Here is an 18,592-nt window from a genome sequence, read left to right on the forward strand (position 1 = left end):
TGCGCGCGCGCTGGATCCAACCACCCGCTTTCATCTCCTTCCGGTTCTTCCTGCTCCCTCGACTCTCGGTTCTCACCTGATGGTGTAAACCGGTGTCTCCCGCCGAGTCCGACAGGTACACTTCACACTCGTGGAGGAAGCTTGGTGTCCGACCGTTACCTTCCAGCCTTCGCCCTTTTACTGTGTTTATGTGCATCTCATTTTAGTTCTGTTGAAATCTGGACTTGATCCTGCTTCTCTGTCATTTACTGAAATATAATACAGTTCAGTTATGTTGCACCACCAGCACAGGAGTTATGGATATGAAGAGCTTGAGTTTCAGATCGTTTTTTCTTAGACCGAAATAATTATAAACAAATATTTAGATCTGAGCTAAACTAAGAACCCCATGCCTAATCTCTGTGTCATTTCAGTTTCAAAATTAACACCTTTTATTTTTTTTTATTTGCTAACATTATTAACAACTTGCTTTTTTCACTCTTCCTAAAACACGTGTTTTGGAGGAAGTATCCCCCTCACTCCCTACGAATGTCACTCCACATAGGATATGAATATCAAAGTGGCGGAAATTTACCGTGGTTATAGGGGTGTGTAGAGCCGGGCCAGGCCGTGTGCTATACTATAGTAATGTAAATGAATTACACTTCACCTCTCCGGTAGTTCAGTAGATAAAAAAAAAAATACGTCAAGGAAGTAAAACGAAAGGAATAAAAATGATTGAAATCAAAATGAAAATGATTAATAAAATAAACTGCATAAATATATACCTTTAACTAGGTCTAACCGTAAAAGTACAAATGAAGTAGTTCTCGTATGAGGAATGTCCCATTCACTGTGGTAACCGGCACTGCAACCACAAAGTTATTTAGAAAAGGAAGAATAATCAGTAGTAAAAACGATAATATACTATTTTATTGTTTATTGTTTTTATTGTTAAAGGTTCTATCTGAGTAGCCTCCAGAGAGAAGCTGGAAACGGTAAAAATTCGACAACACCCAGATTACCGAACTAATCTAGGCTCAGATTAGGTATGCACTGTTGTTCACCGTACAAATCCGCACAATATCATCCCTTCCATAATTTGGCTCTGGATATTAAAATATAAAAACTGCGTTTGGGAAGAAGATTTATTATGAGATGTTGTTTAACTTCTACAGACATTTTATGGACATTTTTATGACTTCAGTTAATAAAAATGTACATAAAATTGTTAATAGTAGTTTTAACAACCTTTAAGATAAACGGAAAGTAGAATAAATTCTCTGTTTTACAATGTTTTATTACAGTGAAGGGGAACCGTCCTTCTCATGAAAAATGTGGTTCTTAAAGATGATAATCGTTTGGCTCACGCCTTTTTCTCGAAAGCGCTTTGCAGTGTTAGGTTCGTACACAGAATAGTTTACGAATTTATACAGGTGGGTAATTTTATCACTCTTAAGACTTAACATTGTAAGTCGCTTTGGAGAAAAGCGTCAGATAAATGAATAAATGCAAATGTAATTTTAACTAGAGCAATGCTGCCGCAGTGTGAATACTTGGTTGCTCAAGAATTCTGCAGGAGGCGAACCTGGTCTCAATTTGCAAAGCGATAACCCTAACCTATTATTATTATTATTATTATTATTATTATTATTATTATTATCCTCCACATTGCTATTGACTGCATCGTTGAAGGCCATATCATGAAAAACAGACGGCCGAATCCATCCCAACGTCCACTAGAGAGGAAATTAAGGTGGTGGAGAGAATGGGATCAATGAAATGTTCTTTCGTCACCTGTTTCCCCTACCGCTGGCTGGTCCCCCATCTCCGTCCCTTCCCTTGTCTTTCTCTTCATGAATGAGGGAAAGGGACGGAGTGGCGGTGGTCTGACGGGGTGGGGCTCCACGGCGCTCAGGACGCATATAAGACGTAGACTCGAGCGGGATTTGGCAGAAGACACAGGACCTTAGCTTAGGCTTAGAGGGACATCCTATACATCGCTTCTCTGCCTTCTGGCTAAGATTTAACTGTAGTGTCCCAGGGCTACACTCGTTCTGTGCTTCTGGTCGCTCCACTTGCGCTCCAGCAGGAGTTATGGAATTGTTCGCGGACTCCAGGCTCTTCAGTTCCCACAAGTCGATGGAGAAGGAGATCAGTTTCCCGTTTTCCAGCCACAATGACCATGTCCATGATATAAACGGTAACAAATCTGTGTTTCCAGGACCACAGACAGTGTAGAATAAGTCGTCTTTTGTTAGACCATTGGCAATGGGCATGAATCAGTTTTGATGTGTAACTTTTTATACGTAGATTTTGCTGTTACGATTGGTATTTTCGTGATTCTGACTGATGTAACTTTACGTAATCCCGGCGTTTAACCTGATTTATTTGATTGAGGTACTGTAACTGTATATTTTTGAGTGTAAAGAATTTTTGTTTGAGAGGGATGTATATGTAAAAGATGTCCACATGATTTATTTACATTTAGTAATTTACATTTTATTTATTTAGCAGACGCTTTTCTCCAAAGCGACTTCCACTGTTACCAGCCCACACACCTATTGGTGACTTACACTGCTAGATACACTATTTACACTGGGTCACTGTTTGTGCTTACTGTTAAAAAAAAAGAAAAAAAAAGAAAAATCATGAGCACGTTTTTAAACGTATTTTTGTCATCGACAGACACGATAAGTGAGCGGACCGTGTCGCCTCCTGAAGCGGAAAGGCCAGCGGCGCTCGGGGAAGCGCAGAGGAAAAGGAAAAGGACCATTTTCAGCCGCGCGCAGCTGTCGGAGCTGGAGCGAACTTTCGTAGTAACCCCGTACCCCGACATAACACTGCGGGAAAGGCTGGCTTCACTAACCCACCTCCCAGAGAGCAAAATACAGGCAAGTTGCGAGCTTCTACTACTCACTGTTCTCCTAAACATATTTTCAAACGTTAGCTGTGCGTAACTTACAATCATGCGACCAACAAACTTAACACATCATTTTTGCAGGTGTGGTTCCAGAACAGAAGAGCTAGGAGTATAAAGAATGGCAAACTTGGCAAAGCCATAAAGAAGAGTCTGGGAGGAGGGGTGGCATCTGCATGCTTTTCCATGCCTGGTAGCACCTTTCAGGGTCCTGTCTTTACTTCCCCCGCACCGATGAGGCAGGCAGCACCTGAAGTAGGCTGGGGAAATGGTCCGCAGCAGTTCTTTCCAGACTGGGTTAGGCAGCGCAAGGGCTCTGCACCCCAGCACCTCTCACATCCTTCTCAACCTACTTCTGCGGATGTTCAAGAGGCCTTTGTCTGGGAGGAGAGTTACTGGCCCTATTCGGAAAAACCTGTTCCCCCTGCTGTAGTTGGTAGGCAGGTCTGCCCTGTCCAGGAGCAATGGGATGACTTCAACCAGCTGTGGGCTTCCACCCCAGGATATGGATGCTCCAGGGCTCAACCCCAGTTGGCAACCCAGGGAAGAGTTGGCTCTGTCTCTGTGGACAAAATGGTACACATGCAACCACAACAGATGTACTGGAACATCCAGCAGGACCACCAAGCAACAGCTGTGCCCCAGACCTCACTGGGGTACATCTCTGACCTGATTTACAATGCTGCCGTTGTGACAAACCTGCTGTAATTCTGACCCTTTCGTCAACCCCACCGGCGCAATGTGAAACAGTCCTACCTTGCCTCCATCTGTCACTTCTTTGCTTTCTCAACCTGTTCTCATATTTTTGAGTTCAGAAAAAAATTATGTCCTCGTTCTTAAGGGCACGCTGATGACATATAGGCTGACTGTCACTGTTCTCTCAGTTTGTCACTGAGTAATATGTTATGCCGGAAATTTCTTTGGAATTTCTTTGGACATTGTCTCGAATAGTCGCGAATAAGCCTTTTGTGACTGTATGAACAAACTTTGTGGCCGAGGTTTACGTACGCTAATGGTTCTCTTCTTGAGTCACTGTTTTCAATATGCCAAAATGTGAACGTGTTTCTCAAGTTTGTAAATCATGTATCTAATATTTATTATTTTTTAATTGTATTCACCTTATTCAAGCACCATTTGTCTGTATAAAAATGAAAAAAAGTGTCATTCTTGTGATTTTCTGTCGGATTACAGAACTTGTGGTCAAATCTGAGGTGGTGTTGACTTGGTTGAAACACTAGGCCTACCAAACCAAAATGAAAGAATACCTAGAATTTTTGCACTTCTTAAGTGCATTCACACATTTCTACAAATATTTCCTGCATATTTCTAAATATATTGTCAGACTCAAGCAGCTGCAACACTTAACCCTTCTTTCTGGCTGTTTAATATTCGCAATATCTTCAATAAATTCTTTGCTTGCTCTGAGAGGCAGCATAAAATAATTCTCTAGTGGAATAACATTTTTTTTTTTTTTTTCAAAAATATGGATAAATGCAAAACAAATTAAATACAGAGCTCAAGTTTCTATCGTCTTATCGGTGCTTTAATTCTAGCTGGATTTAAAGTCCTCTGCGCTGTATTACATACAAGTTATTACCGTGACGATATGACAGAAGCACTGACACGGACCTGCTGGACAGTGATCTTGGCATATCATAATAATCTGTAATACCAAATAATCTTTAAAAAAAACTTAATCCGGGTGTCAAATTTAAATTCTTTGAGATATACTTATTGTACTCCAGATGTAGCCGTATCCTTTAATCACTGATATGAGGAGATATGTGGACATGATGTCCTTATTAATAAAAAAATTAAGAGAAAACATGATCGTCTAGTGGAACAGTTTAAAGTCATTACCAGAGGTCTGACTCAAAAGATATTTATGATGTAGTTTTTAGACATAAAAATCTATTTATTTATTTTTTTTGTTATTTCCATCTAGAAATGGCAAAATACTTCTTGTACAAAACGTTTGTGTAAATACTGGTATGCAGGGACAGAAAACTTTCCTTATTTGAAATGAGCCTAGATATAACGCTAAGCGATCGGACGGTATTTTCTAGTATTTTAATGTGTTCCCTTCTGTGACAGTTCGAGAGGTAGAAAAAGAATGAGGCGACAGACAGTTTCAGAAGGGCGAAGACATTTGCAATAACCAGACGGTCGAGTAAGCATTATCCAAAGTAATGTATTTTATACGCACTAAAATGAAGCATCTCGATGGAGAATAAAAAAAAATACCAGAAATTAATTTCTGCTCGACGACACACAGAATTAACGTAGGTAATGCACAGTGAGTGATGGGAGGCTGGCATTGTCCTTTTGTTTTGTCACGTTACCCTAGGTTTTATGACTTCTTTTTCTATTTGCCTATGCTGCAAACTAGTAGAGGGCTTTAGATCAACATTTAATAAGAAAACATTTAATAATTTAGTGATGCACCCTGGTAAAGCATGGTGGTGTTTAAACTCTACTACAAACCCACGCCGGAGGTCCTGATTGAATTACTTTACTTGTTGACTTCTGCTGTCACCAACTGACCAGAAAAGGGACTGCGGGTTACTTCAGGGGGGGATTTTCAGCGTGCTCACCATGAACGTACATTTATGAAGGTCAAATTAAATGTATGCTATTAAATATGATTTCCATGGGATTACAAATAACCGGAAATTAACATTTCTTTCACGCTGCCCCACCTGTAGAACCGTTTAAGGAAAAGACGTACAATGTATATTTAACTGGTGTTAAACTAGCATAGCCTGAAAGCATCAAAAACAAGTAATAAGGCAAAGAGAAAAAAAGTAATGGTAAAAGCTGCAGCGAAGATAATGCTATTATGCGAATTATCGGCTCCATTGCGGACTCAAGAACAGCACACATTTCCCGTGATGCTTTTCGGGCAGAACCCACAGCCCTCCACGAGCCATCTGAACAAAGATGGCCGCCTGTGTGTTAAGACGGGGTTTGTTGTCCTCAGTAGGTAAATACGGTAGAAAACGAGCGTTCGCGGCGTTGCACGCGGACCTTTGCGGCAGACAGGAAGTGAACGGACACGCGCTGCCGTGCTCGAGCTGCGGTGTGGCCGGTGGTGCCCAGGCGCGGTTCCTGTCCTCGCGGTAAGCAGGAACCGAACGCCATCGCTGAGCGAGCGCGTGCGCGCCGCGGTTGAGCTCTACCCTCAGCCACACGGAATTAGCTTCTTAGACGCGCTGCTGCAAGTCGTTATTAACACACACAGTGGTTTGCACGCGATTTCGGACAGTGTGACAGGTTAAACTAAGAGGACTTGGCTGTGTATAATTACACATTAGCGCTGGTCAGCGCACTTAGTTATTGCGTAATCGAGGGCTGAGGTGACGCAGCAAGGTCGCTCCGCTGTTGCTGTCGGATAAACACAACCAGCACGAGGCCGTTACTGTAGACGGGGGGGGACTGTGTGCAGCGTGCGCGCGCCACACTGTACTGAGACTGAGGGGACAGCAGCAGGTACTCTGCTGTGTGGGTTAAATGTTTTGCAGGTTCCACGTTCGAATCCAGCTGCTGCTTTACTTATCGAGGTGTTTGAGGTGAAATCAGTGACAAATCAAAGTAAACCGCGACGTTGGCGAGTCACCAGCATCAGCAAATCATTGTGGAGTGTCTGGTATCTAACATGGCTTTTTTGATAACTTTAGTGTGTAACATTGAAGAAGAAAAAAAAAAGTCAGCTCATAACAATTAGTATGTTTTTGGAAATTAGATGAGATCAATAAAATATATTTATATAAGGAGCCACTTGCGCCAGCATTCGGTATGTTATGCATATTGATATGTCTGTGTTGTATGATTCATCATGTACATAAAGCTCTGTCCAAAGCATTAGGGTTTACAAAAGAAAGACGAGAGCCTGATACAAATCTGGGTTATGTAACCTTATCAAGCAGTAGGAAGTACACTACCCGGTATTTTTCCCCTTCTGCGACATGTCACAACCGCTGTCTTCTGTGCTGGTGCCAGTAAGAGACCCCGGTGCTCACCGGAAGTGGCACAGCGCCATGGAGAACTGAACCGCTTCTCTTTGTCATTGCCTATGGGCCCGTGGCTGCTCTTTTGGCTTCGCAAGTGACCCAGCTAGAACTGCGCTCCTATTCATCCGACATTGTTCCGTGCCCTTATATAAGCCACGTTTAATTGCGTTTGCTTAAAGTCTGATTTTTTTTCAGCAGTCATTCACAGCTGTTTCACAAACAGAACAGTGTGTCCCTTGAATTGGGTTAACTGGTAGATTGCTGTTCGGGACACTGTTGGTTATGTGCGGACTGAAAGCCTTATGGATCGACAAGGTTTGATTAGTACCGTCTGCATAACTGTGTTGTCCAATCCAGTATAGTAGTTGAGTGGTCCAGATGCTCAATTTTGTCAATTTGACCGTTGCCTGCTTGTTTCCTGATTTCTAAGTTGGTCTGTGTTTTCTGTATGTGCCTGTGTGTTTCTTGTCCCGTCCTGTCTTGGCTAGTAACAGGCCTGAGGGGAAGATTTTGGAGACAGTTGGAGTGTTTGAGGCACCAAAGCAGCACGGCAAATATGAAACAGGCCAGGTGAGGGGCTGAGTTCGCTGTGATCGTCCCCGTCGTTGTCCCTCTGCAGTGTAACCTGTAGAAACACTACCGATTAGCCTCGGCTGTGTACGTTGTTGTGTTTCTAGTTTGTCTAATTTGTGTTGCTCTTTAGTTTTTTGGACTGCATAAAATACTGGCAGTAGTTCTAGTTAATTTCCAGTAAAAGTAAAACTGAAGGTATAGTGCTTGGGTAGGAATGTCTGCAGCTGGCAGTTTCCCACATATGTCAATATTTGTATGTTCCCCCCCCCTCCGTTTCCACAGCTGTTCCTTCACAGCGTGTTTGGCTACAGAGGGATCGTTCTGTTCCCTTGGCATGCCCGTCTCTACGACCGTGACGTCACACCCCCTACAAGTGAGAGGTACCCACTTTTGCCCACCCTTGCCAACTTTCCTTTATATTATCTGCACATGCTGCTGTTTCATGTGAAATCTTCACATCTCAAAACGCTGCATGTCTTATTCAAGTATGTGCCATCTATTTGAGTTAAGCAGAGTAAGTTAAGTAAAAAACCTTGGGCTTTAAAAGAAATTTCATGCTAAATAAGTGATCTGTTTGGTGTGGTTCTTTAAATTAGGCAGAATGTAAAAGGATTTGGATTATGGCCTCAAATAATTAAACAGTTTACCACATCAGCCTTTTCAAAGTTCATTCTGCTGTGTATTTGTAGCCTGCAAGCTTGGGGCATTTGAATCACTTCTTGTTTTTTTTTTTTTTATTATTTATTTATTTAAATGTCTTACATTCCCCTGTTTTTCCCTCTTTCGGTACAGTAAGTCAGAACCTCCCGGTACTCGTGGGTCAAAAGAGGTGAAGGGGAAAACCCACACATACTATCAGGTCCTCATTGACACACGGGATTGTCCGCACATTGTGAGTGCCTTCCAAACCCTCCTAGCTAGGGCCTTCTTTGTGCAAAACATTAGTCTAAATATGCGACCATTCTGATCCCTCAGTAAATAAATTTTGCAAGGATGTTTATATTTCTGTTATAGCTACATTTTTATTTTCTCTTACTGAAAGACATGATTTGCTGTAGTAGGTAATCCATGTAAAAACTGAATGTACTTGACATGAGATTCGTGGTTGATATGGTGAAATCTTTTCCTGTTGTGCTCAGTCTCAGAGATCACAGACAGAAGCGGTGACCTTTCTGGCGAATCACGATGACAGCAGGGCCCTCTATGCAATTCCAGGTGGGAGGCACTGGAAGTCTTCCAGAATAATTCTGTCTTCCTCTTACTGTGTTATTGGACTTGCAGAAAGAGGAAGGGAGACAGATGAGCATTTCCCGATTCATCCCTCTCTGCCAAGTCCTCTGTCCTCCTCGATCACACTTCCTCTTTCTGTCATCACTCTAGGGCTGGACTATGTGAGCCACGAGGATGTCCTACCGTACAGCTCCACTGATCAGGTGCCGATCCAGCACGAGCTCTTTGAGCGGTTCCTCACATTCAACCCCTCCAAAGGTACTATCACCCAACCACTCCTAGCCAGTAGTACTGTTAAAACAAACTAAAGAGATACAATACATCCATTTAGTCAGAATGACGTGATATGCAGCCAACTTTACCTTGGGGAAAGGGCCGTAGTTCATTTAAAAAAAACACTAATGCTACCCATCCTCATCTCATCAGAGCACTCATCAGTAGCTAACTGACAACATGTCCATGTGTCCCTCTGCCTGGCCTGGTAAAATCAGTGCCACCTTTTGTCCCGCGAGACACACTCCGTGCTTGGCAGGAGAAGAACCACCCCTGGCTTGAGTTGTCAGATGTTCACCGTGAAACCACCGAGAATATCCGCGTTACTGTCATCCCCTTCTATATGGGCATGCGGGTAGGTCTTCTGCTTTCACCCCCAATGATGACTGACTTCCCAAGTACTACAAGGATATTGTCTGAGCGTACTAAGCAAATGAGCATGTTTAAATTAAAAAGACAGTTACTGTTAAATGCATTGCATTAGGATGATGCCCTTGACAAATCTGAATAATGATCGTGTTGTATTTTGCTTTTTTCATTAATTTATTTATTTACAGGAAGCTCAGAACTCCCATGTATATTGGGTAAGTAGGATATGTAATATTGCTTTCGGTGTTATGAAACAGATTTTTATTTACAGTGTGCAATTTATTGGCCTGTGTCCCTGTAAAAGAGACAACACCTGAATTGGTTAAAAGATACATGGTATCCAAACTTTAACAGTTTTTTTTTTTTTTTTCTTTTTCTTTTTAATTTGTGTTGGGTTTTTTTTTTTTTTTTTTTTGTTCACAGAACTACAGATTTGATCCTTAATAGAAATTGAATGGCCATGGTTTAATGGTCACTATTCAGTGTTTCAGCAGCCACACATGCATGTTAGTGAGTATTGTCAGTGATCTTTGTGTGTCGTCTTTGTACATCTGTGTCTGTCTCTTTGCATCTGCCTGCCTGCAGTGGCGTTACTGCATCCGTCTGGAGAACATGGGCAATGAGGTGGTGCAGCTCCGGGAGCGGCACTGGAGGATCTTCAGTCTCTCAGGGACACTAGAAACTGTTCGAGGCCGTGGTGTGGTGGGCCGGGTATGTGGGGTTTTTGTTTTTTAAAAAAAAAAAAAAAAAAAAAAAAAAATCTTTGAGGATGGAAAGTTCTCAATCGAATGTTTTACAGTGACTGAATTTAGATTATTCTTTGTGTATTTTATGTCTGCTAAATGCAGAAAATATAAAATGCACATTAGATAACATTTTTGGCCCTACGTATGCATCTTCACCCACAGGAGCCAGTGTTATCTAAGGAGCAACCTGCGTTCCAGTACAGCAGCCATGTGTCACTGCAGGCACCAAGCGGACACATGTGGTAGGTCATATTACCAACTTTGCACCCCTCCTTACATCACTTCATCGCTCCCTCAGCTGCCTCACCCAGTCTGACCTATGGGGGCACAGCTGAGAGCAAAGACCCTTCCCCCGTACACACACAAAAACTCCACTTTGTCAGACACACGTTTGCATGTCTGTGTGTGTGGAATGTGTTTTTGCTTTCAGGACACAATGAACAACTTTAACTCTTATGGGTATGAAGCCCCCCCCCCCCAGTGTACTGTGTGTCAAAATGCCCTCACTCTGAATGTGTACTTCAGTATTTTTTGCATTGTTAGTTGAAGTAAAGCATGTGACTAGTTTTTGTTAAACACCTCTGCATTACAAGTTAAGCAGATTTAGCTTTATTTTGCCTGTTACAGCCAAAAAAACAAAACTTGGAGGACAATGTGTGTGTTTGGTCATATAACGTATCAAATATAGTCAATATGAAACATCTTTTTTACTTTGCCTTTTGTAGTTAAAATAGAACACTTGGAAGATAATGTGTGTGTGTTTAGTAATAGAAGGTTGGTTGTTTCAAACTGCCATAATTAGCACTGTTTCAGTAGAATGATGTAGACTGGAGAAGCTCCATGTATAGGAATGGCAATGATGGTCACTCTTTAATGTATTGTGTGGTTTTGTAACAGTTTTCAGCACATCTTCTGGTGGTAACATTGTATTGTAGTGCAGGTTGCTCATAGCAGACCTTGTGTTGACATGACTTTCAGATGCTAGTTGTAGGTTAAGTGGTGACTGTTAGGGCTTCAGGTCTGTTTCAGCCTTGTATGTTTTCATGTAACATATTGAAATATTGCTATTGATGATCTAGACTTTGCAAGCTAAAGTATTAACTTATCTTTTAGACCTTTTTCAGTAATTTGTATTTATTCTGCTAGTTTAGCTGATTATCTCCAATTTGCCATTGGCAGACTAATAGTAGTAGGGGACAGTAGGTAGCATAGTGGTTAGAGCTACTGCCTTTGGACCCAAAGGTCCCAGGTTTGAGGCTCACCTCTGACTGTAGTACCCTTGAGCAAGGTACTTACCCTAAAAATTGCTCCAGCAAAATTACCCAGCTGTATAAATGGGTAAATAATTGTAACCTCAACCATGGAAGTTGCTTTGGAGAAAAGTGTCAGCTAAATGAATAAATGTAAATAAGATACAGAGTGAATCTCTGTTCATGAAGTAAAAATGTCCAGCCCTATTTTAATAGTAGCTAAAGTCTCTTTCGGAGTTTTCTTGTACATACAAGGAAGGGTGCTTTTGTTTTTATAGTATTTAAACTATATATGGACTATAAGTCCCTACGTTTTAACGAATAGCACCAACTTAATTGCGTAGTGTTTTAGGTTTCCATCTTACCTGTGTTGAACATTGGTTATTTTTCATATTTGTGAAGTGAGTTGTATTGATTTAACAGGGCATTATCAAATGTTTAGGCTGTTATGTACATCTGTTTAAAAAGTTAAGTTTGAAGCTTTCATTTAGCAGTGTCTTTATGCTCAGCATTATACTTAAGCAAGTACTTAAGCAATGTTACACATCCAGATGCTTCTGAATAGCTTTAGTGCACTAAGAGGGGAAGGTGATTTGTGTGCACTAATCATCATGAGCAGAAACCATTGATGAGTGTGAAAAAACCTCAGTCTCTGATCTCATTGTGGCTGTGATGATGAATTTGAACAGATGCTTTGAGCAGAAAGTTTTTATAAGGGAGATGTGAGAGTGACTGTACTCGAGGAAGGCATAACGTCATTGGTTTTGTAGCTGGTCCAGGTGTTCTTGGCCTTGCTGCCTAGTCCACCCAAGTGTGCTGTTACTGAAAGGAAGAGGACCGATAGATATGGCATTTTGCTGGTGGAGTCAGAGCATGAAGAAGGGCCGGCAGTCGTGCTCTGACGGTGCCTGTTGTCTCTCGCACCCACAGGGGATCTTACCGCTTCGAGAGGCCCAACGGCACCTTCTTCGATGTCCGCATCCCGCCCTTCTCGCTCGAAAGCAAGAAAGACGATACTCCTGACGGCTTCCTGCCAGGCCCCTTCTCTCTAGCCTGAGAGCGCTGCCCGTCCCCCAACTCCCCCTCACTTCAATCCCAACAATTCCCCCTTGCCTGTTTCTGGTATTCTCACATCAGATAAATTATGGCTCTGCCCTGGTGTTAGTCAAGTTACTGCTGAGGTGCCCCCCACACCTCAATCCGAGCATCAGAGTTACATTAGGCATGGGCTGGAGACACTGCAGATTAGAAGCTTTATAAAGACAAATGTGAAGATAATGCCAATTTGGCACTTTTTTTTTTTGATGAATGCTACATTTTCCTTGTTCTTTTAATTATTATACATTTCTTTAATTGTTACTTTACGGGTAATTCAGAGTTCTATAACTGGAAAATTAGAAGAGATTTGGTACTATCAGTAAATTGATCATCTTTTTTTTTTTTTTTTCCCTCCTAATGGAAGCCAGTGGATTTGCTCTGCTTTCATTCATTCAAGCGGAAATGTCATTGGAAGTAGTTGGAAGGAACAAGATAGTATCAAAACTAATATTACTATCTGGAAGTCGGAAATTATTAAAGCAATGACTAAGACTTCATGTTAGAAGTATGTCTCTGAATATAGTTCTTCATTGTGGTGTGTTTGTGTTTGGATGTCACTTCAGTGGTTTTGGTCTGACAGTGTACTGAAATAAGTTATTTTGGAAGAGGGCTTAGTATGGAATTTGTACCACAAAGTGCTAGGACCTTTATAACCAGGCATTGTCAGCTTCTGTGATTCACTTCTTGCGTATTTGCACTTCAGAAAGCAGCAGAGGAACATTACGAGTGTTGAATACATGCCTGCATCTGCATGCTTTACCCTCTGTCTTCAGGCAGGCACTTCAGAGCTGTAGGGTGCACTTAAAATGGAATGAAGCCAAGGTTTTGACCAAATGAAAACAGCTTTTCAATGGTAAAAGCACTGTTTGTAGAAGAAGCAGAGAGCACTTAATATTGGTTGGTCCAGTCGATGGGTGAGCCAGGCCCCCCAAAGCTGTTCTCATCTTCAACCCTTTGGGCCAAACACTTTAAACAGCTTCAGGCATCTAGGCATCTGGACACCACTGACCCACTACAAATATCTGGTTTGGTCAGTTGATTTTATAACCGGTTGTAAGATGTAAAGGCATATATTCCCTTCTGGTTAATAGTGTTTGATACTGTTGTATTTGTACTGTTGTTTCATTTGGGGTGGCAGGTAGCATTGTGTTACAGCTGCCAGTTTGCAATCAAAAGACCCAGGCTCCAATCCCAGCACCTGCTGTGGTATGATTGAGCAAAGTGCTTACTTCAAATTGCTCCAGATAAAATTACCCATTGTATAAATGGGGAAGCTATAATTTGCCCATTAATTACTGTAAGCAGGTTAACATTGCAAATTACTTTGGAAAAAGAATCAGGTAAATTAATCGACAACTCATTTAAGGCAGTGTTTTTTGTTTTTTTAGACCTGAAGTTTTCTGTCTTTAGCTTCCAATGGCCCCTTCAGGTATAAGGTTTGGCTGAGAGGAGTAGCCCTGCTTGTTCTGTATTCCAGTTATGTGTATGCTAATACATGTGCATCATTTGGAAGGGAGTGCTGTTGGGAAAGTGATTTTACAAGTGGCTTAAACAAATTTGCTTTTTGGAAATGTTAATATTACAGGCTCTGTTACTTGGGCAACCTGTTATTTGTAATAACACTTTATTAATCCCCATGGGAAAATTCATCAAGGGTGCAAAGCTGTATTAGAGGAAACTTGGCTTCAAAAACTGTTAAAACATTGCATGTGTTCTACCCTAAGTGTTGTAATCAGTTTGGGTAAGACTGTTTGGGGGAGTTTTAAACTGAGCAAAAATTTAGCTCACTGTGGATAGCTGACCAAAACTGTCAAATTTCATCAAGTTGCAAAAAATAAAAAAATAAATAAGCTATGTCCAGAGGCATTTGGCTCCTGTCCTTTGCATGCGTGTGTAGACCAGTGGGGCTAATGGTTGGTGTTCTGATCAACAACATGTCGGACTATACTAAGGAATGTTGACAGCTTTCCAGGAAAGAAGGAAGGGGGAGATGTTGGGGAATACTCGCCCATTTCTGATCAGCTTCTTTAGATGTTGGGCTGGAGTCATGCTATAGTAGGATTGAGGCTCACTTCTGAACTTGTTGCTGAAACCCCTAGCTGTGTGTAGACATAAGCAAATAGTGTTTTTAAGTTTGAGCTTGATGTCATCTGCAGAGAGTCTATAAGTCTTTTGTTTTCAAACCAAATGTTAGTTCTGAAATCCATAATGTAGAATCTGACCAAATTTGGAAGGCTCTCATGGATTGATGGAATATCTCCTCAGCAGTATGGAGAAGTAGAGGGGTGCTGTTTTCTGTTTTGGTGGAATATGTCCGTGGGTATGTGACAACTTCTCCCAATGAAGTGCAGTGACACATGCACTGGAAGAGAATTTGGTGGATAGAAGGTGGACCTTGGTGGATTATCACTACGAATGCATGGTGCCCGTGGTAGAGAGGAACATGCTGCTTTGCCACTGGCTATTTCCTCCATCCCCAGAAGGAAAAGGCTGGGAATTTTTATCTCCCAACTGTAATTTGGTTATTTCCACCTTCTGCAGGGGGACTTTCCCATTTCAGCAGGCCAATCAATATGTTCCATGTTTCCATCCCCTCCACCTCCCTTGACAGCCACGGGAGATCTGTCTCTTTCTTCACTGCATCTTCTCACGAGCAGTTGCTTAAGCTCTGCTGCAGCTATAGACCAACTTGCCTGAAAGCTTTTTCCTTGTGGGGGACCTACCAGTTCACCTCCAGCTTCCACTTATGTGAATCAATTTTCCATGTATAAGGGAAAGACAGCTTGAATCAACTTACCTCAATGTTCTACTTCAGACATGCATAGCAGACTAGAAGCTAACTGCATTTCTTCATGTACCCAGAGTCACATTTGGTGTATGTATGAGCACATTAAACATCTTCAGTGTTGGTTCCTTGACCCTTTTGTACAAAATTTATTTGCATGAATAAATTTTTCAGATGCGTTAGAGGGTCAGACCATCTTGGGATTTCAACTTGCTCTCTTGAGGACGCATGCCCAGTTTCTTGAACACTCCAGCACACTTTGGACAATAGTTTATGTATTCTTGTTTCCACTTTTTTACATTCTTTTATGCAATACTAGACCAGATGGAAAGCTCACAAAGTTTAAAAAAAAAAAAAAACACACACACCAAAAAAGAAGCTTCCTCCTACCTCCACAATCTACCTCTTACACCAGGCAGTTGTACAAATGGTGACCTTGGTTGCCATTTCGTTTTTTTTATATTTTTGTAAGGAAGTAATTACGATGTTTTACTTAACATCTTACAGCATAGTTATATAGTGCTTTATTTTTCATCTCATAAGTGTTTGACTCCAGATACGAATTTTAAAAAGACCAAATATTTGTGATGTCTCAATCCTTTTGTTGTATTACATGTTTTAGCAATTAGTCGCCTGGGGTGTACTGTGGCATTCAAACACATGTCCAGAAGAGGTGGCCTCGAGTTTTAATTGCTGGAATATTAATCTTTTGTTCTATTCCAAGACATCTTGTCCACAATCGTGGACATAAATCAGTTCTGGTGTGCGATATAATCCTGTAAGCAAATAAAAGTGCTAAGGAAATGAATTTCAAGTCTCACTTTTCCCTTTGTGATGCTGTATGATATGGTCATTGTAATGGTCATCTGTTGTTCATGAAGAAAAACAGTGGTGTAGCATTACACTTTCTCTGAATCCCTGTCTAGACCAGGTTTATAGACCTGTTCTTGTTGAGTCTCTAACCTCACTTTCTCCACAGGGGGACGTTCCGCATTGAAAGGACTGATGGTTCCCATTTTGATGTGCGGATCCCACCCTTCTCCCTGGAGAGCAACAAAGACGAGAAGGCCCCCCCTGCTGGCTACAGCTGGTAGAAGATATAAACTTAACAGCCAGCCCAATTCATGTGATATTTTCATAAGATTGTATTGATTCATATTTTCTTTCAGATGGTACATTTCAGTATTTTTCCTGCATTGAAGTCCTTAAAGAATGAGACTCAAAAAGAAAGACTTGGAAAAGTGAGAGTAATAGCTTTCCTGAATGTATGGCTGCTGAAGGAAGCCCAAGGCATTTTGGACATCTAGAATGGTTTTGCTGTGGATGCTTGGCAGGATGGATTTTGGGGTGAAATTACACTTTATTTTTCAACAGTGTTATTAGTAGTAACTTGGATGAAAAGCCAATGATTTTTTTTCTTTTTTTATACAAGTATAATGTACTACGTTGTGCAGACTGACTTGCGGAAACAAGGTCTATAAGTCCTGTGTCATTCATGCTGAAATATTTGCACCTCCCTTTTCCCCCAACCCCCACTAGTTCTTTGCAATCCTTGAAAACTCTGTCTGCCATTTATTTGTGCATTATGGGATAGTGATACTTTGGGCAGGTTGCGGTGTATGATTAGTGGTGTGAGATGAGATAAGGTAACACTCCATCTCTATAGATTTCAGATCAGTGTTCGGTTAGAACAGAAAATTACTGATTCCAGCTAAGAACAGCCTTGTGAAATAAAGATCAAAGGCTGGGTTTAAAATGCTGGTCTGGTCCTGAAAAACTGAGAATTGGTACATATCTAAGTATAGACACTTTCAAATTGTCATAGTAACCATTCCCTACTTGTAAAAGCGCACCTTGCAGTTTTTGTAAGCCTGAAATTTGGAGCTTACCTTCAAAAACATCACACACAGATATGGTTACTACGTTATAAAAGATGTAAATGTTCACAGTACTTACCAGGCTTTGTTTCTGTGCTTGAGGTTTAACTTTGTTTACCCTCAGTTCTGCTGAAACAAATATTACTTTAAGGGAAATGGGAAAGTAGCACATTGGCTGGCAAACAAAAGTTGTTACGTGATTTATGTTCATCTGAGTTTTATTTTGTTTCACAATACGTTACTGGTCAGAAATTGGCAAGTCTGAAGGTGCATATTCTTTTTGTACATTGTTACTGTTATTAATGCAATTTGTAAACTTTTGCACATAATTACACTGTCTAGGTAAAGGTATAGAGATAGGACTTTTCCACCTGGTTTAAAAGAAAAAGAAAAAAAAAAAAGACCAAAGCAGGATGAACCAAAATTTTAATTTCTCTGAGGCATAGAGAGGCCGTTAACTTCATGTAAAACAGGACACTCTGAGGCAGGACATAATCTTAAAACTGTACTTGCATTGAAATGCTTCAGTATATCAGTGATCAACTGAAGCCTTAAGGAGGGCTGACTGGTTCATACCCTCAGAGAATTTGGTCTTTATTTGGACAATCGGTGATCCATATTTTATTCTCTAAGATTCTTTATCTTGGAAAGGTCTTAATGATTAATTTGTGCATTTAAAGGCTTTCAGTCTGAGGAATTTTAAAATTCTCTCCTGCCACAATGTATCTTTCGTGAATCTGAGTGAATAGTGAACCTATCTTGCGCACCATGGGTCATCACACCTATACAGTTGAAACATACAGCTGTTTATGAATTTCCCTTATATGGAAGTGTCTTGAAAAAAATCCAGTTCTGTACTGTAAAAACTTGTGTTAAAAAAGAATGGGGGAAAAAATAGCAGTAAGGATGTCAAGGAATTAGTTGAATAATTTATTGCTGTAACTGTACAGGTGAAATCATAAAATGCTTTCATCCATTAAAAGGAATTTCTTTTCAGTATAAAAAACTGAGTGTTTTGTTGATTGAAATATGCACTCAATTGCAAATGAAAGTTACTTTGAAACTATTGAAATTACATCTAGCTGTTAAAGATTTTTTTTTTTTTTCTTCCAAAAAACCTTTTAAGCTTAACATACACTGCAGCTCTGGTGTCTGTATATATTTTTACAGAAACGTTCAGGGTATAAATAGTGTGTAAAGCAATCTGTCTTTGGCTAAGCCTCACCACTGGCTGTCAGTATAACTCATGGCAGTGTCATATTTGCAAAATAAAGTAGAAACTGAATTTATTGATTTAAAAGTCTAGGTCTTAAGCTCCACTTGTTTCTTAGTTCATATTTTTTCCTCACGGATAAGAGTAAGACCTTTGGCATTCAGTCAAAAGTCAAATTATTTGTATCATTTTAATGTATTTTAAAGCAGATTTCTGTATTTTTGCCTCTATTTTTTGTCTTTCAAAATGAAGAATAGGCAAAATTACAG

The 18,592-nt window shown here is 40.7% G+C and overlaps 2 protein-coding genes across 3 annotated transcripts; both read left to right on the forward strand.

The window, feature by feature from the left end:
* Window positions 1–1,937: 1,937 nt before the first annotated feature.
* On the forward strand, window positions 1,938–3,669 carry sebox (SEBOX homeobox). The gene is made up of 3 exons (XM_018755225.2): window positions 1,938–2,182; window positions 2,668–2,873; window positions 2,984–3,669. The coding sequence occupies exons 1-3, from the start codon at window positions 2,077–2,079 to the stop codon at window positions 3,605–3,607; spliced, it is 936 nt and encodes a 311-aa protein (XP_018610741.1). The 5' UTR covers window positions 1,938–2,076; the 3' UTR covers window positions 3,608–3,669.
* Window positions 3,670–5,825: 2,156 nt separating this feature from the next.
* On the forward strand, window positions 5,826–18,092 carry LOC108936240 (polymerase delta-interacting protein 2-like). 2 transcript variants are annotated; one of them, XM_018755507.2, is made up of 11 exons: window positions 5,826–6,018; window positions 7,404–7,479; window positions 7,765–7,862; window positions 8,275–8,374; window positions 8,622–8,697; window positions 8,863–8,970; window positions 9,204–9,340; window positions 9,543–9,569; window positions 9,940–10,065; window positions 10,263–10,342; window positions 16,213–18,092. In XM_018755507.2, exons 1-11 carry the CDS (start codon window positions 5,840–5,842, stop codon window positions 16,325–16,327), a joined length of 1,122 nt encoding a protein of 373 aa, XP_018611023.1. In that variant the 5' UTR covers window positions 5,826–5,839; the 3' UTR covers window positions 16,328–18,092. The 2 variants fall into 2 exon arrangements, with proteins under 2 accessions (XP_018611023.1, XP_018611022.1); XM_018755506.1 differs by lacking the exon at window positions 16,213–18,092 and adding an exon at window positions 12,281–14,450.
* The last annotated feature ends 500 nt before the right edge of the window (window positions 18,093–18,592 follow it).

Source organism: Scleropages formosus, chromosome 4 (genome assembly GCF_900964775.1).
Source record: "Scleropages formosus chromosome 4, fSclFor1.1, whole genome shotgun sequence".
Taxonomy (NCBI): domain Eukaryota; kingdom Metazoa; phylum Chordata; class Actinopteri; order Osteoglossiformes; family Osteoglossidae; genus Scleropages; species Scleropages formosus.

Coding starts and splice junctions, on each gene's coding strand:
- sebox (XM_018755225.2), top strand. CDS start 2,077: ATGGAATTGTTCGCGGACTCCAGGCTCTTCAGTTCCCACAAGTCGATG. Junction 2,183..2,667: donor CCATGTCCATGATATAAACG/GTAACAAATCTG, acceptor TGTCATCGACAG/ACACGATAAGTGAGCGGACC. Junction 2,874..2,983: donor TCCCAGAGAGCAAAATACAG/GCAAGTTGCGAG, acceptor TCATTTTTGCAG/GTGTGGTTCCAGAACAGAAG.
- LOC108936240 (XM_018755506.1), top strand. CDS start 5,840: ATGGCCGCCTGTGTGTTAAGACGGGGTTTGTTGTCCTCAGTAGGTAAA. Junction 8,375..8,621: donor CACGGGATTGTCCGCACATT/GTGAGTGCCTTC, acceptor TGTTGTGCTCAG/TCTCAGAGATCACAGACAGA. Junction 10,066..10,262: donor GCCGTGGTGTGGTGGGCCGG/GTATGTGGGGTT, acceptor CTTCACCCACAG/GAGCCAGTGTTATCTAAGGA.